General features: G+C 45.3%; 2 protein-coding genes across 6 annotated transcripts in view; both read left to right on the forward strand.

Moving 5' to 3' along the window:
• Positions 1–9,475, forward strand: part of LOC116946583 (zinc finger protein GLI4-like) — an 81,898-nt gene extending 72,423 nt beyond the window's left edge. For both annotated transcript variants that reach the window (XM_032961640.2, XM_032961648.2), the window contains exons 13-15: positions 857–1,165; positions 2,328–2,664; positions 2,978–9,475. In XM_032961640.2, coding sequence (XP_032817531.2) covers positions 857–1,165; positions 2,328–2,664; positions 2,978–5,862 — 3,531 coding nt within the window. In that variant the 3' untranslated portion in view covers positions 5,863–9,475. The remainder of the gene's footprint in view (positions 1–856; positions 1,166–2,327; positions 2,665–2,977) is intronic.
• Positions 9,476–12,001: 2,526 nt separating this feature from the next.
• Positions 12,002–21,191, forward strand: part of LOC116946565 (F-box/LRR-repeat protein 20-like) — a 38,463-nt gene continuing 29,273 nt past the window's right edge. Inside the window, exons 1-3 of one of the 4 annotated variants that reach the window (XM_032961606.2) lie at positions 12,002–12,220; positions 12,404–12,545; positions 15,147–15,211. In XM_032961606.2, coding sequence (XP_032817497.1) covers positions 12,438–12,545; positions 15,147–15,211 — 173 coding nt within the window. In that variant the 5' untranslated portion in view covers positions 12,002–12,220; positions 12,404–12,437. Of the gene's footprint in view, positions 12,546–15,146; positions 15,212–21,191 lie in introns of all 4 variants that reach the window. The other 3 variants (XM_032961627.2, XM_076070455.1, XM_032961588.2) reach the window with 3 other exon arrangements.

A 21,191-nucleotide genomic window follows, 5' to 3' on the forward strand; every position in this document is an offset into this window, starting at 1 on the left:
CCTTGAAGAATCTGTGAAAGAGATAATATTTATATTCATGCTTGATTACATTAATGATTATAATTTTTAAATACTTTTACAATTTATTAGAAAACGTTTCCTTACCCATGCCTGGCCTGGAGGAGTGGGTCGCCATCTGCTACCATCTCGCCTCAAAGGAATGGGATAAAAATTTGGCTTGAGGCCTTTTAAATTCAGAATGTGCCACATCCACCTACTGATGTTTGGCTTCTTTGAAAGTATGCCAAAGAGAATGGGACTGCTTACGCTGTCTGCACCACATTTGCGTGAGGCAAGTCCTGAGCCAAGTTGATTGCTGGAGGCTAGCGTGTTGGTACGCACACTGCTGCATTTGGCCCAGTGTGTGTAGCTTGGCCTAGAGAGTCAGAGTGCAGATGTACAGTGGGCAACAGGGGCCAGGGAGAGCTGAGGATTGACTTTCATACAAAGAAAGTTGTTCTCAGCTGCTATTCCCATGTTGTCTCTTTCCTCTTTTTCAAATATAAACAACCTTTATTTTACCACACAAGAGCCCGCTGAGACAATATCTCTTGCAACCAAAAACTATGTGCAAAAGAAAGAAAATATATATAAAAAAAACTTTAAGAAATGAGGATGTGCTTTAAAATATATATCGTTTTACATGGGAATATACTCAGATAATAGCAACATTATACTATATGTAACATTCATTTTTCAACTACTGTACCTTTTTAAAATCCCATCTCTCCTAATTGCAATTGTCATATCGACCTCTCACGGTTTATAAAACTTTATTTGCCGAAGTATGTACGCAAAGCATCACCGGGTGACTTCAAAATGTGTCCTTGTGTCTTGCCCTTCGCCACCAACTCAGAAACCGTACGTGTGCAAGATTCCCAGCTGCACCAAGCGCTACACGGACCCCAGCTCCCTGCGCAAGCACGTCAAGACGGTGCACGGGCCCGAAGCGCACGTCACCAAGAAGCAGCGTGGCGGAGATACCCCCAACCCCCGCGGGCCGTCGGGCGGGGGGGCCAGGGACCAGCCGGGCAGTGGGGGTGTGGGGGGCATGCCTGGCGGGGGGGGCAAGATGGGCCTGGGTAGCCCCGGCTCCACGCACTCCGACAGAAGGGGAAACGGCAATGACGTGGAGATAAAATCCGTCAAATCAGAGAAATCGGTGGTGAGAGCCTTCAGAGTTTTGGACTCGCTTGAGTCAATGTGCGTTACTTGGCAGCTAGCAACAAATATGTAGGTGTGGCATGATAACTGTGCATGGAGATTGTGTTTTCTGCATGCAGTGTGGCCATATTTCACTTTTTCTGCTCTTCATTGTAATCATTCCCCGTGTGACTTCATCATTTCGAGCTGTCTGTGTACTGGACATCATTTTTTTGTGTGCTTTTGCCATTCCCAGAGCTCTGCTTCCGAGCAATTGTCACTAACGTGCTGCTGATTTATGCGTACTAACTCTCCTGTGCACCTTGCGGTCCATGCGACTCTCTCCTCTCAATAACCCCGGCTGCGTGGAAGCGTCGTTTTGGGAGTGGGTTCTGGGCTCTCCCGGGAGAGCTGTGTGCCCACCCGCTCGTGCCGTGGGAGCTCTGAGGCCGGGCCTCGGCCTGCAGGCTGGGTAACGCCTCCGTTCCTTTTTCTCTGTTCCTGTTGTCTGTACCCTGAGTCACCCTTCTAGCTGCCAGATCACTTGACCCCTACAGGCAGCAGTGAAATGTTAACTTTATGAATGTTCCATCATGTATTAAAGATAGTGTCACGTGCCAGTAGCTCTGTGACCACACAATGATCACATGTAGACGAGTACTTCAAACTTCAAACAACATTTTCGAATATAACAACACAGACATTGTAGGCATTTTTATGGCATAATGCATTTGGAAATATGGTTATTACCATTATTATATCATAATAATCATTTGTTAAACAGCACCTTATGTGCCGAGGCCACAGTTATTTTCAAGTAATTATATATACTGTATTCATGAAAGGAGTTTAAAACACCCCACAATGACAATCATCCTGTGTCCTCTCCTGCAGCAGAGAAAAAATAGCGAATGAGTTTACATCTGCTGTGTAGCTCTCTGATGTGTTCTCGGATTCTACCGCATAATGTTGTAATGATGTCTGACGTCTCGCTCAACGTGCTGGAAGCTTCTTCAGGGAAGTTGGACATCGTGCTGACCAAAGCACGGTAACAGCCAAAAAACACATCCAAGAGCTGTACCCCGCAATTGCGAAAAACCTATTCGGTATCGTGCGCCATATCGTCACAAAATAAAAGCAGGGCGGCTGCTTCATGCGAGTGACCCCGCTGAAATCTCTCGCAGATGTCGCCAGGGAGCCAGTCGTCATGCAGCAGCGAGCTCTCCCCATTCAGCACCCAAGAGGCGACGGCGACGGCGGCAGTGGCGGAGGGGGAGGCAGAGCTGGGCGAGGGCACCGGCCTCTGCGAGGTGGAGGGCGGTGGCGAGGAGCCTGGGGAGGATGGGCCTGGCGTGGGGCTGCACGCTCGACGCTCGTCGGCCGCTTCCTCCACCGCCCACCGCCTCGAGCACATGAAGCAGGAGCGGCTGCGTGGCGTCATCGCCGCCGACTCGTGGGCTGCAGAGACCAGAGGGGGCACGCGAGGGGGACCCGGGACTGTCAAGCTGCCTCCTATCAATGGTAACATTCTCGGGACACTCGTGAAGGCCTTTCTGTGTGGCCCTAGGAGGCTCCTAAATAGTTTTGAACGCGTAGAAAAGCAGTTGTCAGTTTAAGAACTTATTGATTTATTGCAGATTTTGTCATGTAAACCAATCGAAAATGTTGTTTCTTTACATATTTCATTTTTTATTACATCAACAAAATGAAGAATTTCATAAATTCAGAACGTAAACAAAAATGGATCACGTGTTTTTACTCGTTTTCAGTTCGTACTTGTATTTTTTATGCAATTGTAATTTTTGCTTTTTTTGTTGAATCTCACAACACACAGGTCACCAAAACGTCAATGGCTGCCCAACCATAATCCCAGTGAACCCCCGCGGGCCTGAGCTTTACCCCAGTGACCTGATGTCACTGAACCGCCTCAACGAGCGTCGGGATAGCGCTACCAGTGACCTGAGCTCGGCTTACCTGAGCAGCCGGCGCTCATCTGGCGTGTCACCCTGCCACCTAAATGGATACCGCCGCCATCTCAGCACGGCCGATTCCTACGACCCGATCTCCACTGACGCCTCACGCCGCTCCAGCCAGACCAGCCAGGGCGGCGGCGGTGGTGGTGGCGGCGGTGCAGGGCACCTGCCAGGCCTGCCAGGTCTCACACCTCTGCAGCAGTATCGTCTGAAGGCCAAGTATGCAGTTGCCACAGGGGGGCCACCCCCAACGCCGCTTCTGCACATGGAAAGAATGGGGCTGAGGAGCCGCATGGCCCTGATGTTGGACGGCGATGGCGACATGCGGGAGTCAAGCGCCGCATCACACTCGGGACAGCACTTCTCTGGGCAGCACCAGCAGCAGCAGCAGCGGCGGTGCAGTGATGGAGGGGTGTGTGGCTACGGCACGAGCCGCACTCCGCTGCCACACGAGATCCCCGGCATCGGGACGAGAAGAGCGAGTGACCCGGTACGCAAACCCGGTGATAACGTCAACCATCCGGGCCTGTTCCACAGTCAGCTGCCGCAGAGGCTTGGGCAACCACTAAATACCACTCATCAGTATCACAGTCGCCTTCAGGAGCAGCAATATCAGCACCAGTACCTCCAGCAGCAGCAGCAGCAGCAGCATCAGCACCACCAATATCAGAGATACAACAGCTTGAACATACTGCCGCACCTGCCGCCGTCGGACCGCCGACGCGGTGGGCTCAGGGCCAGCGGCTACACGCGGTCCGACGGGAGCCTGCAGCGCAGCATGTACTCGCCACGACCACCCAGCATCAGCGAAAACGTCATTATGGAGGCCATGGCGATGGAGGGAGAGGGCCACATCCCAGAAGAAGACATGGTTCTTCCGGACGATCTGATGCAGTACATTGTGGCTGAGGAGAACGGCCTGACGGGTGGCCCGGGCACCGTGGATGGAGGAATTGGGTACGGGGATCCGCAGCAGGGCTACCAGGGCGCCATGAACATGTACAGTCAAGCCAACCACAATACCCTCAATGCATCGGCCAGCCATCAGCAAGCGATGGTCACGGATAATGGGTTCTCTCAGTCGCACCAAGCAATGAATTCTTGCCAACTGAGCCCTGCCAATCAGGCGCAGTATCATAGCCCCAATCATATCATGCCATCGGATTCGAACAAAAATAATTTGCCCATCCAGTGGAATGAGGTCAGTTCAGGCAGCATGGACAACAGCCCTGGTGCCAACCCTGCTGTGCCCCACCGCAGAACAATCACAAATCCCAACCTTGGGTTAGTGCGACAGAACGAAGTTTACAGCCAATACCAGGCTCCTGTGGGTCCTCTGCAGACCCACTATCAACAGAATCTGATGAACGGGAGCACCCAGCACCAGCAAAATCAGTTTAATTCCTCACGACCCAGTCGCCTGCAGGCCAGTGCAAGTCAGGGCTACGTAATGCAGGCAGGCCCGGCGCAGGCAGGCCCGGCGCAGGCAAGCCTGGCGCAGGCGCAATCACAGCACGTGTGTCAAAGTGGTCTGGTGGTGAGCGCAGGCTCTGTCCAGCGGCCCCATGCATGTGGCAACACGCCAGCAAGCCCCGGCCATCAGGCCAGCTGCATGCAACACCCACAGATTAGGAATGGCCTGCATTCCTGTGCACAGGTGGTGTCTGCAACCCCAGCCAAAGGAATGACCAGCCAGAACTTTTCCCAGTCCCAGCAAGGGTACATAGTGCCGCAGCAGGGACTAGGTAGCCTCTGCGGCGATCAGAATCCAGCCACGATGATGATGAACCGAGGCAGTGCGCAGCAAGGTGGGACGATGGGTGCGGGAGGCCATTCGGGCTACGGCTCTCCAGCCCACACAGGCGTGAGCCCAGGCCGTGCAGCTTTCCCATCTCAGTCGCAGAATCCAGCACTGGGCCTAGGTCAGCAGAACTACAGCTCAGCCCAACACCCGCAGGGCACGATGCGCCCTCGCCCTCCTGCTTATGCAAAGTCAGGTGGAGGACAGAACCCCTTCTCGTCAAATGGAAACCTTCAACAGTTGGCGCACTCGGGAAGCTGTGTACAACCTGTCAGTGCACTTGGTTCCAGTTCCAGCAGGGCAATGAGGACGCAGGCAACCGGACAATCCAACGTGATGCTCACCCGTGGATCAGCGACACACTATACTGGGCAGATTCAAATGTACGATGGCGGAATGGCAAATTTCAGCGAGCATGGCAATGTCGAGGGAGGTGGTAACTTCCATCGCCAGTCGATGAGCTGTAACCCTCACCAACACCATCATCATCAGCAGCCACAGCAGCAGCAGCCTCACGTGACAGAAAGGGATGGCCTACAGAAGCCCACAGAGAAAATGCTGTCACCAGGGGCTGATCAGGTGACGAGCAGCACATCCATGGACATGTTGAGCTTGGAGGCCTCCCTGCCCTCTCAGATAGACTTTGAGGCCATGATCTTGGATGATGGCGACCACTTCAGCCTGGTGTCGGGCCCACTGAGCCCCAGTCTCCTGCAGAATCTCTCCCAGGCATCGTCACGCCTCACGACCCCGCGCGACTCGGTCACTGTCCCTCCAGGGCGGGTGGGCACGGTCTCCACTGGCATGGGCCTCATTGGACTCCCCGGGGTGGCCCCACCGCTCCCAACAGTCACCTCAGGGATGTCCAACATGGCCATCGGGGACATGAGCTCCATGCTGTCCACGCTGGCCGAGGAAAGCAAGTTCCTCACCTTGATGCCTTAACAATCTGTATTCAAAGAACTGTTGGAACTTTAGGAGCACATCTTAGATGAATAAATGTTATTTTTAAATGCTTAAAAGGCACGAACAAGGGATATAGATTTATGCAGATATTTTGATTGAAAACTTTTTTTTCCAAGTTAAATGCCAAATCTTGATGAAGATTGTCTTGTTAACTGAAGGCCAACATAATTATGTAAACATGTAATAAGAGTTTTTCCTCTGTGTATATAGGTACACAACGGTCACTTGAAAATGCTCATATGCATTCCCTGAAGCAGTAACACAATGGTCACGTGTTGGTGCATTGGATTTTGTTTGAGACAATGAAGAGGTACTTCTTTCGTCTTCAAGTAACAGCAGCCATCAGTACCTGACACTCTCATTCAATAACACAGGGTATACTGACTGCAGTAAATAGAAGCCATCCCCAGTATAACCTGAATTGTTACAAAGCAGCATTCCAAACAGTGTGACTTTTCCACCCATTTGGCTTGTGTCGCACAAGAATGCTGGGCCGTTGATGCATGTCTTACGTGCCCGTGTGCGATGCAGGCACATGTCACTGCCAGTGATCCTGAGCAATCAGAAGGCCTCACCCACGGAGCTTTCATATACATTGAATGTTCGTTCACCATTCACTTTGTCATCAAATCGGCTTTCCAATTTCCGATAGGTTATCAGTTTAATATGCATATTATTAACGCTATTTGTTTTTAAATAGAGTATTTTGTTTGCATATTTTCAAATGCATATTAAAATTTCAATTCGAAAATATGCGAGTGAAAAATACGTCTTGATGCAATCCACTATATTGGTATATTGCCTCTCTGCTTTTGGTACCTACAACGAACGTTGGATATTATTTAGTTGAATGCTATTTTTCATTAAAACACAGTTGAACCATCCTGAGTTTATTTTTTGTACTTGACAAGCGACAACCTCAATATTGTTGCCAACTCTTTGAGATACATTGAAGGTAAAAACAGCTGCGACTATGTTCGTCCTAAGTGAGTCACCAAATGTTACGCCTCCCCATCGCACAATTATGTGGCATGCAATGTTGGATGGTGTTTACTTTTAAAATTTAAACCTTTTTTGCTGTTCGTATAATGTTGCCCAGATAATTGTTTACAAAAATCCACCACCTCCAGCCAAGCGCATTCATAACCAGGCAGAGCATGATGCACAATCATTATTTTGTCATTCTTTTCTTGTGAGCCGTTAAAATAAACACATTACTGCAATGATGTCGTTTGAAAAAAAACACGATACTTTTTGTCACGACTTAATGCTGGGAATTAGGATGACTAAATTGAATATTATTTCAGGACAGCTTTTATGAGACTGTCGCTTGCGGATCTGTGAGCATCACACTAAGCACGTGGGAACCAACGCACACTACAGAAACCACGCATAATGTTAACTGATCCATTTGTTCAGCACTCCCATCAGTTCCCATGTATAGAGACAAAAACCCGCAGTCAATTGTTGAATTTAACACCCCGCTGAGGCTCACATAGTTGCAACAAATAGAGGCACTTTTTCCTCCTATCCTTACGGGGGAAGAAGTTCCATTTTAGATTTTTATTGAGCTCTAGGATAAATAAAAATCAAAGAATTCCAAGGCAAAACTAGATGTCATGAAAGAAAACTTTTACAATCAGTTATAGGTGTTGTGTGCATTTAAAAATGGACAACTTAAAAGCATTGATGCTTTGCATCATGTTTCATGCATTTATAAGCTTGCACTGGAATACGAGAGCTTGTGTTTCTCTTTGAAAGGAGTTTTCTTTTTTCGGTAACATTTTTTAAAGTGTTTAGTTCATAGTTCATAGTTTCATTTATTTGGTATAGCCCTGTGAGCCATTCGGCTCTTGAATCGGGTGCAACCGCAACAAACAAAAACATGAACAAGAAAACACCAAACATGAATGAACAAACAGTAATGCAGAGAGCTGGGATTGTCAGAAATGTTCTCACTGCTTGAAAAATGTGTTCATATTTGTACATCTATATATATGTAAAAGGGAAATGTGTGAATGTGTGTCTGTTCAAAATGTTTAGCATACTTCCCAACTTGAAATTTGGCATGTGGGTAGCTTCCAGACTGTACACAATGCAAAAAGTATAAAAATAGACTTTTCTACTTGGGGGGGGGGGGGGGGGGTGCGCAATAATGGATATATTTTGCACGGCAAGTGAGCGGTGACGTCACATCTGTGATGTCACCCGCATGCGGAAACGGCACGCAGTGTGCCTGCTGACGTCACGCATCCCCCCTCCAACCCTCCGCGTAGGCCGTTGTATTAATCCCAGACAAGAATCCCAAGTCTCGGGCGAAGCCGGGTAGTGAAGCTAGTTAAAATATATAACAAGACGCATGCCATCCATGAAGGTCTATGTAACATTGTGTTTTTCTCCCTAAATAATTTCCAGGGAAAGCATAAAAATTGTAAAGAGGTAACTGAGATGGCTCAGTGCTATTCAGTGTCTTGGATACCTATCGATTACACAACTGAGTAAATTATGCTGTATTGCTGTTTTTGCAGTGTTTTGTAGGATATTTTTTCAGTTGAGCATTTTTTACGTTACTTTCATTTTATAGGTATATGTACTGTAAACCGTATTTCTATGTTACCAGGTACTGTATCTTATCATTTGCATACCGAAATGTATTTACTGCTGTGTATATGCTTTTTATTTTGCATTGTTTCGAAGTTTCAAACCATTGTTTTTGGACATTTGAATTATAACTGCACTGTTTGAGTTATCGGCAATGATGCGTTTGGCATGTGCAACAAATAAGGTTTTTGTTGGTCAGTGCCTTACACTTAAGATACTGATTACAGTGAATATGTTCTTAAATTAACGTGAAACAATTAGATCATGTGGCTACTGCTCTTATAAGTTTGCACGAGGATTGAGTCAGCATTACTGCAAAGAGAAGCATTGTGGAGAAAAGTAATACCTCAATATTTTCTACTTTACAAACAGTCAATGAACATGTAGGGAAACTCAGCAAGCCATTATTACATCATGACCAAGGGATTTTATTAAGCTGTATCATATACATATAAGTGGAACAAAACTGATAGAATACACAAAATAACGAACAATCACTCTAAAAAATCCTAGATTAAAACAAGGGAATGTCCTTTTGAATGTCAACACTGTTGCTGAATGTTAACGGGGATGCTTACGACTGAATTATTTTTTACAGTTTTTAATTGTTTTACTCCTGACAGCTAACAACAATGTAGCATCATCAGCAACTCAACATTCCACATTATATACAAAACATAACTCCCTCTTCCAGCAGACTGTAACAATCACGTTTATTGATGTTTGTCAACATCAGGCATCACAGCTAAGTGCTGTAGCTCGGTGTTCTATTGTAAACGACTATATGGAGTTGTAAATATACAAGCAGCTGTAGTTGAGATTTAAGAAAATTTTATCTTTTTATTTCAATGGACTGTCCTGCATTAAAGAAAAAAGCTCTTGATAATTTCCTTGGCTTCATGCCACTGACAACTGCAATGCAATTGTCTCTCCGTATATGTACATGTTATGAATTTTTTTTTAATACATGGCCAAAACTAATGAAAACAAAGTCGCCTGCCGTTGTCGTGTGTGTGTCGTGGTGTTTGTGGCAATAAATCGAAATGACCAAAGTATGCACACAAAGTGGCAAAGGACACCTCCCTAAACCATCCAACAGCTGTGACTGGATTGCCATTGTTTGTGCATGCGTGTCAAACACTGGTGGCCGTCGGTGGTTGATGATTGGTCGCTGGGGTGGCTATAAGGTTGGTTTGTTTATCATCCTGAGAATCCGTCCACGTGGCAGATGGATGGTGGGGAAAGTACGTGGAAGGGTTGTCTGCCTTCTGTTTCCACTCTCTCTACAGGGCATCTCAACCACACTCCCGTATGAATGCCCTTAGAAATCTATTTTTAGCGATCTGCAATTTATTTTTGTTAACAGCATATAATTCTAATTACAGTATATAATGTGTGTGGTGCACAGATTTCACCTGATTTTTACAGTATTGGCGTTCTCTTTAAATGTTAAGTGTTATGAGCTCTACTTGGACTGGCTTGCTCACAACCTTTTGTGGAATGTTAAGAGGTGAGAAGTTTAAACTCCTTTTTTCCATTTCTCATTCTCCCTCTAACCCGATCCGTCCTACATAATCATCACTCATCGCCAGCGATGATTCACCGTCCTAGTGTGTCCACAGGGTGGCCATAACAAAAGCAAAATGGCACGCCGTTACAGTACTTGGAGAATTGCATCACAACTTCTCAAGACTTTTACGTTAAAACCCACGACATGACAACTGGACCTCTAATTTCAGTCCCTTTTATGTCATGGCATCAATGTGATCGATGTGGTATTCTCAGATATCTACGAAGTTACTGTATTTAGATATTATAATTGATCTATGGTTACATCCATATCTATGCACTTTACATCTTGCTTTGTAAGAAGGAAATAAGAAGAAACCACAATTTTAGGCCACGGAACCTCATTTGATAAACTATATCCCCAATGACCTATGCTGGCATGTCACAAGTTTGAGAATTTTCCACCAGCCTTAAGCAAGGTGCTGAAAATGTGACTCATGTTTTGTGCCAGCAAATTACATGTCAACTATTTTTTATTTTATCAGGAAAAACCCACTGAGCTATGTAGCTCTTTTTCGGAAGCGACCTGGCCACATAGTTCGACGAAGTAGCTTATCATGTGGAGATGTATATCAACCAATACTCTGAAAGCATGCTTCTAAATGTGGAGGGGGGGAAAGGGAGAGAACCGGGGAAAAAATAACATGCAAAATCCAAATATACAGGTGTCGGGGTGGAGATCGAACACCACGACCACCTGTTTACCAGGCGAGGTAGTAAACATCTCGCCACCGAGGCGCGCAATACGGTATTATATTTTATATCGGTTTCACCATCATTAAGGTGACATGGCCTGGCAGAGGTTGACGGTTCCAATCCAGCAGACACCCTCATTATTACTGCACGTAATTAAAATTAAAGATCCCCTAGCGTCATGCGCAGTTCAATTTTATAATTTGTCAAATTGTAAAAAATTGCCAGCAAATTACTCAATTAAGATTACATATCGCAACATTGCCTCCGACTGCCAAAATCATGGCGTGACACGCCTGAATAAAAGTCTTGGGACTCGGTGTGGATTTCATGGGTAAGCAAGAGTAATTGTAACAATTCACAATCGGCGAGAGTTTAACCTGGACACTTTACATGACACCTGTAGTAAAAATAGTCTAATCAAACCCACTGATAATATAACCATAGACGACGATTGTGATTCTCCATTATGACGAATCATCATTACAATATTACCCGGATCCCTTCCCAATATTCGATGTCGCGCTGAAGCCCATCATCATCAGTGCAGACAGCGAATTCACAATGCCCCGTGCTATAAGTTGCCCCGGGTGTAATGTTAGGTCAGGCACGCTGGGTCCCATGCGCTCTAATAAGCCTCCGGCACAGCGGGATTCCCACCACGTTCCCGCAGGACCCAGTCGTCCCAGGACCCCACCACCTCACCCGCAGTTCTGACTATTGTGCATTTTTCACATTTAAAATAGGCACCTGTCGATGCAGAACACAACGATGCGGTTGATTTTGCGTAAATCGAATCACCACTTTTTTCCCCTGGTTTTGTTTGGTCTTTCCGGATACGTTTGTTCCGAACAATACGATTAAAATACAATCTGCACACATGGCGCACGCGTCAATAAATCTCGATACGCGCACTACGTGCCCGTCTATCGTGAGCGTAAGAATCGACGCGTCCGGGTACACGACCCGAATCGTTGGACGCCTCGCGTTTAAATGCCCGTTCACGAAAGGTGGGGAGGGGGAGAGTGGAGGAGTGGGGGGTGGGGGTGACCCACAGCCCAAAGCCCCGCCCCGCCGTCCTTCGTTGCGGATATTGCCGAGCGATTCCGAACCTCGTCCGTCCAATCAGGACGCGCGCGCGCGCGGGGCGCCCGCCGCCGACTCCTCCCCGCCTTCACATTTGGTAGCGCGCATTGGCGCGGCGCTAACCCCCCCCCCACCCACCCGCCGGATGCGCGCTCGCGTGGGCCAATGGGAGGAGCGCATCTGCGCTAGCGATTCCAATGGCGGGGCGCGTCTGCTTTGGCCGAAGCTGACGACGACGGCGGCAACAACAACAACGACTACGAGGAGGAGGAGGAAGGCGGAGGAGAGAACGAGAGGAGGAGGAGAGAACGATAACAAGAGGAGGAGGAGGATCATTGCCGCTCACCCTCACGACAGCGACGATAACGACGACGACGAGGAGGAGGAGGTGTAATAGCGAATGTCATGAGAGACGACCACCACCACTCCCCTCACTGTCTCCCCCGCCTCTCTCCTTACTCAGCCACTACAACAACAGCAGCAGCAGCAGCCGCGACGATGATAATAACACCGACGACGACTGTGGTGGTGGTGGTGTTGTTGTTGTGCGTTTGTGTGCGTTGTGCCTGAGGAGCGGAGGCGGTGTTTGGCGACTGCCGGGCCGCATGTGCGTGAGCGTCCTGTGCGCGCTGAGCGGGCGGCTGCGGCCCCGGGGGGACGAGGCCCCGGCCGGCGGGATGGCCTGCAACGGCGTGGCGCGGAGCAGGTTCGAGGTGAGGCGATACGAGGAGGAGGAGGACGAGGAGGAGGTCGGGGTGGGGGTGGGAGGGTGATGGAGAACCGGTGTCGTTTGTGGAGTTGGTGGGGTACAATGGGTTGGGGTGGGGTGAAATTGTTGCGATGGTGGACTTTGTAGGCGGAGTTGTAGTGGAAAGTGGTTGGTGCGAGTGGCGGGGTGGGGGTAGGGACCCCTGTGGTTTTTGGAGACGATGTTGGTGATGCTCGTGGTGACTGGTGGTGGTGATGGTCGTGGTGACCGGTGGTGGTGATGCGAGTGGTGACTGGTTGTGGTGATGCGAGTGGTGACTGGTGATGGTCGTGGTGACCGGTGGTGGTGATGCGAGTGGTGACTGGTTGTGGTGATGCGAGTGGTGACTGGTGATGGTGATGGTCGTGGTGACTGGTAGTGGTGATGCTCGTGGTGACTGGTTGTGGTGGTGATGGTGGTGGTGACTGGTGGTGGTGATGGTCGTGGTGACTGGTAGTGGTGATGCTCGTGGTGACTGGTGGTGGTGATGCGAGTGGTGACTGGTGGTGGTGATGCGAGTGGTGACCGGTGGTGGTGATGCGAGTGGTGACCGGTGGTGGTGATGCGAGTGGTGACTGGTGGTGGTGATGGTGGTGGTGATACTCGTGGTGACTGGTGGTGGTTGAGGGATTGGTGGGGTCGGTCGAAACGGTGGAGGAGGTGGTGGGGGACAGCGACTTGTTTGGGTCGCACTCGCATCTCGCAGAGCAACTTACTCATGCTCTCCCCCCCCACCACCACCAGCAAGAGCATCACCACTGTCATCATCTTCACAGCCCCTGTCAGCACCATCGTCACTGCTTAGTAGATGCTGCTGTTTTTGTTTCTGCCACGGCTGTAATTGCTGTCGGCACAACTACCACAATTTTTAAGTATTACGACTACTGCCACTACCACATTTTTTGTACATTGCTGCTATTACAGTCAACCCCCCCCCCCATACATTCGTAATTACCGCTGCTTATATCATCACAACCATCAGCAGCATTGGCACGACTCTTACATCTATCATCAAAACTACCACCACCATCTTCAACTCGTATTAATGCAGTTGATGCAACTATCACTACCACCACTGTCACAATATACAATCATAAACACCTCCATTCTATACTCTTTGGTTCTTTCGGTAAAGTCACGTAGGTATAAAATAAATCACGACGTTTCGAGCGCAGCACAAGCGTCCCATCATCAGGTGGGAAAGCATGGTCTGCTGCTGAGGCAGACTTGTCTTAAAAGGTTTGAAATTGGTGTAGCTCAAGGGTCATAAAGAAGTGGCCGGGGCTAGCACAGACGTAGATGCATAGACATAAACAGACGTCTGCAACCGCACAAACATGCATTACATTTCTCACGAACGTGTACCTGTTCTAATTTCCCAAGCCAATCACCACCAGTTCCACTCTTGTTTCTGTCCATTGCTTAGCCCACGATGCTTTTCAGTTATTTCATCTGCCCTGCTTTTGTTCTTGTGACTGGGGTGTGTCAGAGTGCCTCCATGCATCCTTATCTATGAGCCACAGTCGGCTGATGGTGTAGGACCCCTTTTGACTCCTTCGCCCTCATAATTTGAACATTGAAGTGACATTGGCAGTCGTTTGTCTTGAAATGAGTAAAACAAAAAGCTATTGTGTGAATTGCACTTAGAGGTAAATAAGTTACCAGTGCCTAAACTTGTTGGGAAAGAGTTTCTCCTTCATCTTACAGTGGCTGCAAATAGTATCTTGTTGGTTTTATTTGAAGGCGGTGTTCACATGCAGGCTGTGTCGCTGGGTAGGTGTCGGCGTGGCGTGGAGGTTCTAACTGGTTATTTCTTTGGGTCTGCATCAGTGGAGTTGGTTCAAACTCGACATGCCTCGGCCATTTTACTTTTTTCATCGTCCCCCAACATTATAGGCATGGGGGTGGGACATTTGTGTGCCAGTGCAAATATTTCATAACCAAATTAAAACCCCACTGGCCGCAGTAATAACCACTAGAAACAAACGCTTGGCAATTCTAAACATTGTATTCACCTCGGTGGAATTACAATGTAATCCTGTCGTATAACAATAATGTACTTGACGGGCATTGATTTTGCTTTAAAATCTGGAATTTAGCTGCACAGTAGATATAAGCCTTGTTGTAAGATTACTTTCCCAAACGTAATGTTTGTTTGTTTTTTCACAACCCTTAAAAGTATTTTGCCATGTGTATACATATCCACTAGACGGTGTTTATTTAGGCACATCCGCCCATGTTGATACTTTGTTAATACTCTGTTATTAAAAGGAAATTCAAGTTTAACAAAATTACAGTTACTTAAGGACCAAGGCTACTTTCGTATGCTCAAAGTTTTTTCTGTAGTGGTTAAATGTTTGTGCACTAACTGGCATACATGGTTGCACCCTCTCAGTTCTTGGGTCCCTCCAATTATGGGAAATTGAGATTTTAGCTTTGAGCATACGAAATTAGATTTTAGACTATTTAAGCAACAGGTTATATTTTGTATACTGTACATGCATGTTGTTGACTCAACCAATCAGACTTGAGATTTGTATGTACTTGTATTTATGTTTGTAAGCAGATGTTTTCAAATGGTGGTGATGAAGTCGCTATTAACAGAAAGCTTCCTAAGGAGCTGCTGCTGAGGTAAGCTTGGTGACATGCACTGTAGCTTATTTTTCTTACAAAAAAACTCATAATCGGACCCTCCTGAATAGTGTTGGAGATCATTGAGGCTTTCTTAGCTAGCTAATCAAATGTTATACTGTAATCATAAAAACGCATTTGCACCGTCAGTTTCGCATCAGGTAGCAAAGTATTGTATTGAGCAATAAAGAGCAAATCGGGAGTTATTCTATCCTAGAATAAATATTTTCTAAAAAATCAGCAACAATATAGGAAGAAGAAAAATGTTAACTTGTGCCAATTCAACCGGTGTGCCAGTACTTGATTGTTCATGAAATAACCAAGTCTACCCACGTACCAATATCAATAATACATTCATACATTGTTACTGCACTCTTTAATCATTTATATTGAACTGAAAATTAGATTCCGCCCTCGATTTAACGGGTTCGAATTGGTCAAGACCTCAGTCTAATAGGCAGGCTGTATATACTTCTACAGTAATGCAGTCTATTATACCCTATGCAATTGACATGCATATATTTAATGAATTATGTAGTCTGAGAAACATGACTTAATACAGTACTCCAGTACAAATAAATGAAATCGCATATACAGTTCAGTCTCAAATTAACCTTAAAATGTTTCATTGCAAATACAAAAAAACATTAATTGCTGCTCTACTTACCATGCAAGTTCGAGCTAACTATTGGAAACACTACCATTTTGCATAGTTACACTTCAGTGCAAAGTCTAGAAAATGGTTTCGAGGTTTTAATGTTTGGATTTAATGCACCACATCTGTGAAATGCATTGCACATTTTGGATATTTGCATGTGAAACACACATCCATTAGAAGTTAAACATATCATGTGACTGGCCCATCAGCATGTTATTAATGCCAAGCTTGCAGAGCTTTCATTCAGATGTGGGCTGTGATGTGTCCAGCCCACGTTAGCAATATAACATAGAATTTTTCCCATGCTGTGACAGCAAGCGTGCTGGTTTGTGTTGTAGCCAATAATTCTGTTCTCTAAAAAAATTAACATTGATTGCTCTTGTGCTTTGCACTGTCTATCTGCTGGAATATTACAAATAGCTTTTTGTTGTTAGACAACTAAATATATTAAGTATTAATCCATGATAGTACGGTAAGTGTATATTTTTGTGGTTAGATATTCTATAGAAAATAATTGTGGATCATAGGGAAATATATTAGCTTAAGGTAATGTAGAATTTACAACACACCTGTATTTTTACCAGGAACAATACATCTTGGGGTTTGTTTTAATATACGAAAGCAAATTAACGTTGTATAGCCCAGCACCTCAAGTCTGTGCTGAGTTTATGGATGAAAAAGACTTGCACGCACCCACCTTACAAAACTGCACCTGTTTCTGCTCCGAGTTGTCACATTTCCAGTTTTTGCAGGGATATAATAGCTCGTAGATTTCACATTCACAAAATGCAAGCACAATTAATTGTATGTGTGGCAGTCCAGTTGTATTGGTGTTTTGCTGTATTTGTAACATATAGACAGGTCAACCATGGCATGGGTATGATGATGGCAGGGATTGGCCAAAGTTTAGAGGCGCGAACTGGCAAATTCTGTTTACTCCCTCAGGAGCAGATGTTCAGAGGCCACCTCTCTCGCTGTTTGTCCTTGAGTGCCTGTTTTATCATTGACACCCAGTGGGGGTTGGGACTGTTTTGCGTGGCAAATATGAAGACCTGGGGTGTACACACAGGGTCAGCAGTTTGACGTAATATGTGCACTGTGTCCTCATGGTTATCAGCAAGTGAGATTGAAATACAGCCTTTAGTTAATCTCATATTGCTGGGTGCTCTTAGAAGAGTTGCTGTAAGACCATGTCATAAAAATATATAAATATGCTAAATTTGTTATATATTAGGCCTGCTGTTTTAAACATGAGTGATTTCCTGACAGTACTAGACCATATGGTTTTGATGTTAAATGGTTTACTGTTAATCAGTTTGATGCCATACATTATGCTCTTAGTCCATAAGATATTCTCTCCTGAAAAGATCGTGGCATCAGAAGATTACTACGTAGCATACAAGTAAAGGTAAAAGATGAAAACAGTTAATTATATAAAATATAGAGTATATATGGACATAGCTGAGACTTTTGATTTCCCAAGAAGACTCAGTACCCGTGTTAAAAACATGTTTTATTGCATGTGTTCCACTGCCTGAAAAAAAAATACTTGTTTAATCTCCATATATCGACATTTGAAAGTAGACTTTTTCACTGGTGGTGTTTTGAATCAAAAGTTAACTTTGTGCCGTAAACTAAACTCTATGCAGTATGAGAAGTGTATGTCCAAATGTGTAAATCTTTTTGAAGTGTTTGATACTGTTTACTGCTTAGCCATAATTTGTGCTTGAAACTTGTTCTACTTTGGAATTCATAAGTTACCTTTTACTATATGGGCAGTCCTCGGGTTAGGAACCTAATTTGTTCATGAGACCCGTTCAAAAGTCAAAGGTTCATAAGTTGGAACAATAATGTACTTATTTAAATGCCCATATGGTCGGTGCTATGAAATGTATTACGGTTCAACAAAAAGGGAAGCACTGTTAAACTCATTAAGAATAAATATTGTAGATTTGCATGTAACACTAAAAATACTGCATAGTTAATGCAACATAAAATAAAGTAACAAATAGAAAAAGAAGAAAAGTTGTATTTTCACTTACCTTGAGTCCTGATGTTAGCTTGTAGTTGGAAGGGGGGCACTTGTACTTTGTGATGTTTAAAATGATTTCTGCTTGTAGAGGATGAGAGTGGCCTGTGAACTGGAATATGCCTGTTGCATATTTCAAGGCAATTATCTGAGCTGGTCTTACAGTCAAACAAGATTAAGGTTCAGACCATAGTCTACTGGGACATCCTCAGTCACACTCGCTTTGCATGGTATGTTGTTTGGAGCTCTCCCATCGGTTAAAATGTGACGAAACTGGACTTACCTGAAATACAAATGCTGCCACATCCTCAACTTCTTGTACGAACTGGTTTTTATGAATTTGAAATTGTCTTGATCGTCTTGCCATTGACATAACACGCAACATAAAATTGATTTCTCTTGGAAAAGTGTATTGTTTTAAATGTTCTTATCAAGCTAAATTCAGCACTCATGTTTCTCATAAACATTGACCTATATAGGAGATATATCCCATTTTCTCAGCCGGAAAAGGCTTCTATTGAATTCCATTTTCACTTAAGTCATTAATGCTTGGCTCGTTACCAATTAACGAATGTCTTAATTATTGCAAGAGCAATACATGCATATTAGCTGCTGCTTCTATCCAGAAGTCATTTTAATCGGCATTTTCCTGTGATGTGCCTTTATCGAGCTCAGCAGGTGGGTTGGCTCAAGCTTGTGGATTATGTCAGTAAGTTATGGAGGGCAGCCTTTATAGTTTGATATCGAATGTAAGGCCAATAGTCTTTTTTTACATCCAGAAAATTGTTATCATAGGGGTAATTTTTTTGGAACGGCTTACATTTCTTTATTTTTATGGGTGCAATTACAACATTACCACTTGAGTGAGTAAATTTAATTGAAATGGTTTAATCAAAGGGTTTTCACATGTCTGTTTTTGGGTCAGCCATTGTTGGCTTCATTCACACAGGCTGTGCAACCCATATGAGCTGCGGACTCCCAGTATCACCTGGCAACGTACCACATTCAAATTCTGAGGGAATGCTGCACAGGTACGATAGTGCAATCTGTAAGCAAGTTTGAGGAATGCAGAATTAAGGAGGAAGGAATAAAAGGAAATACACAAGCAGTTCATCAGACTGACAAGCTTTGGTGACATGAATGCCAATTGGGCCAGAAGGTCCCTGGATAACGTGTTCTGCATCTATCAACCTTTTTAGGACATGCGTGGGAATAGGGATTTGTCAGTAAATATCGGCTTAAGAGGGCCCAGTCTTGTAGTCTGCTGTGTGTGCGCTCCTATTTTTTGTCCTGAAAATGTGGTAATAAGTCATGTTAACCTAAACCATTAGGATAGTGGGTGTGTGTGAATTTTATTAAAAAGGACTGCTGAAGCTGTTCATTCATCCTGTAGTGAGTCCAACTGAGTCGCAGACGTTCCTTTTAGAAGCAACACATTTATTTGTAACACGTAACACGAAGGGGTAACTGCCCCTTCACCAGATACAGCCTAGGGTGGTAACCACCCAGATAACTACTCTATACAGAGGGGTTACTGCTACGAAGGGTTGGGTCCCTACTCGGGTCCGCGACCACGTGTTTGCCTCGAAGACGTAGGGCTTCCAACTTGAGATGTAGGCTTCAGCTGGTGGACGTGGAGCTTCAGCTTGTAGAATGCAGCGACCCCGGTCCCTCTCAGGGACCCGCCTTATATCCCCCGACAGTCGGGTCTGCTCCGCCCTTGGCCCCGCCCGCCTTCTGGAGCCTTCTAGCTCCCTCTCGATCCCTCTCGAAAGCTCTCCCTGGACACGTGATCACCCCCTAGTCGCCCCACCTGGGGGCCTCTTTATGGACACTCTAGATCACGTGTCTGCAGGGTCAACCAGAGTGCCATGGCCCGGGGCAACCCTGCCCTTGGGCTGACACTCCCGCTGCCCCTCGTGGGAGCCCCCACCACACGCTATGCGTGGTGCCCGCACTATCCAGCGCTCACTAAGCCCCGCTAGGTCTGGTGCTACACCCGCCCACAGGGTGTATGCGATGACAGTGCATCGCGTGCCCTGGCCCTCAGCCCGGCACCATGCAGTGACATCCCCGATGTCACTACAATCCTATTCGCACTCTTTATAAGTGTGTTGCATTCTATTTTCATTTACATAATTACTGCTTCAATTTTATAATCATCGTATTGCTTAATAAGATAATATTAAGCTAAAAATGTTATTTGATCCTGTAAAAACTCATTAGTTAAGACCGTGACACTTTTCTCTACAGCATTAAATTAACTGGTCTCTTTTTGGCCACTGTTAAGGTATACTTATACAGCAACTAGTAATACAATTAACCATCGTGTTTCCGAAATATTAAATATATTGCTGAGAGCTGAGCATTTTTTCTTTCTCTTAACCAAAAATTCCACTTTCATTGTATTACTTTTTGCACGAGTGTGCATGTCTTGTCCAAGGGTCTTCTTTATTACACACTTCTTATTAACTTACTTTGTCTGTTGTTGTATCTTCAAATCTTCTAACTCACTTTTTGCCCACTTCTCAATGTGGTATCGACTGCAAACTTGGTATACTTATGTCACACTGATGACAATACTATATTCTATCATAAAAAATAAAAAACATTTTAAAACATTCTATTTTTTCTGTTATGTTTCGGCTTGGCTCTAATTGTCCACGGTAAACTCACGTTGTCTGTAAATGACCACGGTTCCTTACATTATGGCAAGCTTCGGGACCACTTCCTGGAGTCGTGGAGTTCTTCCATTGCTAGTACAGTACATTTCATTAAAGCGTGTTTAAAAAAAAGTTTTTTTTTTTTTAAATATTACTTATACGTATAGCTAAGTCAATTTGCTAGCATACTAAGGCTTACGTGTGATTGTAGGAGTGTGCAGGTGATCAGCTGTGTTTCTCCACAATGAAAATGTATCTTATTGACTTCAGTATAACACATGTTGCAAACTATTAACGAAAACTGTAATGAGTATACAGGGTTATCTATTTATTTATAAATGACTAGCCTTTTGCCCGTCCAAGGACATGTGTATTACAGCAAATCTGAAACTTGCAAGCGAAAAGCAGTCTGCGACATGATTTTCATTGCATCAATGCGTGTGCAATTTGTAAGGGCGCGGTGACGCAGACCTATTTCATTTTAAGGTTATAATCCCTTGTTCATCATGACGTCCTTTTTACGTTGATGTCTCAACAGCGTTACGGAGATTGCGTGACATGGGTTCTGCCTTTGTAGTGAGGGTTGTAAGTTTTCCCGTGGAGTGGGAAGGAGGCGCTTCGGCCCCCCAC

The sequence above is a fragment of the Petromyzon marinus genome, chromosome 2 (assembly GCF_048934315.1).
Source record: "Petromyzon marinus isolate PM22_M1 ecotype Great Lakes invasive population chromosome 2, UKy_Petmar_22M1.pri1.0, whole genome shotgun sequence".
Lineage (NCBI taxonomy): Eukaryota > Metazoa > Chordata > Hyperoartia > Petromyzontiformes > Petromyzontidae > Petromyzon > Petromyzon marinus.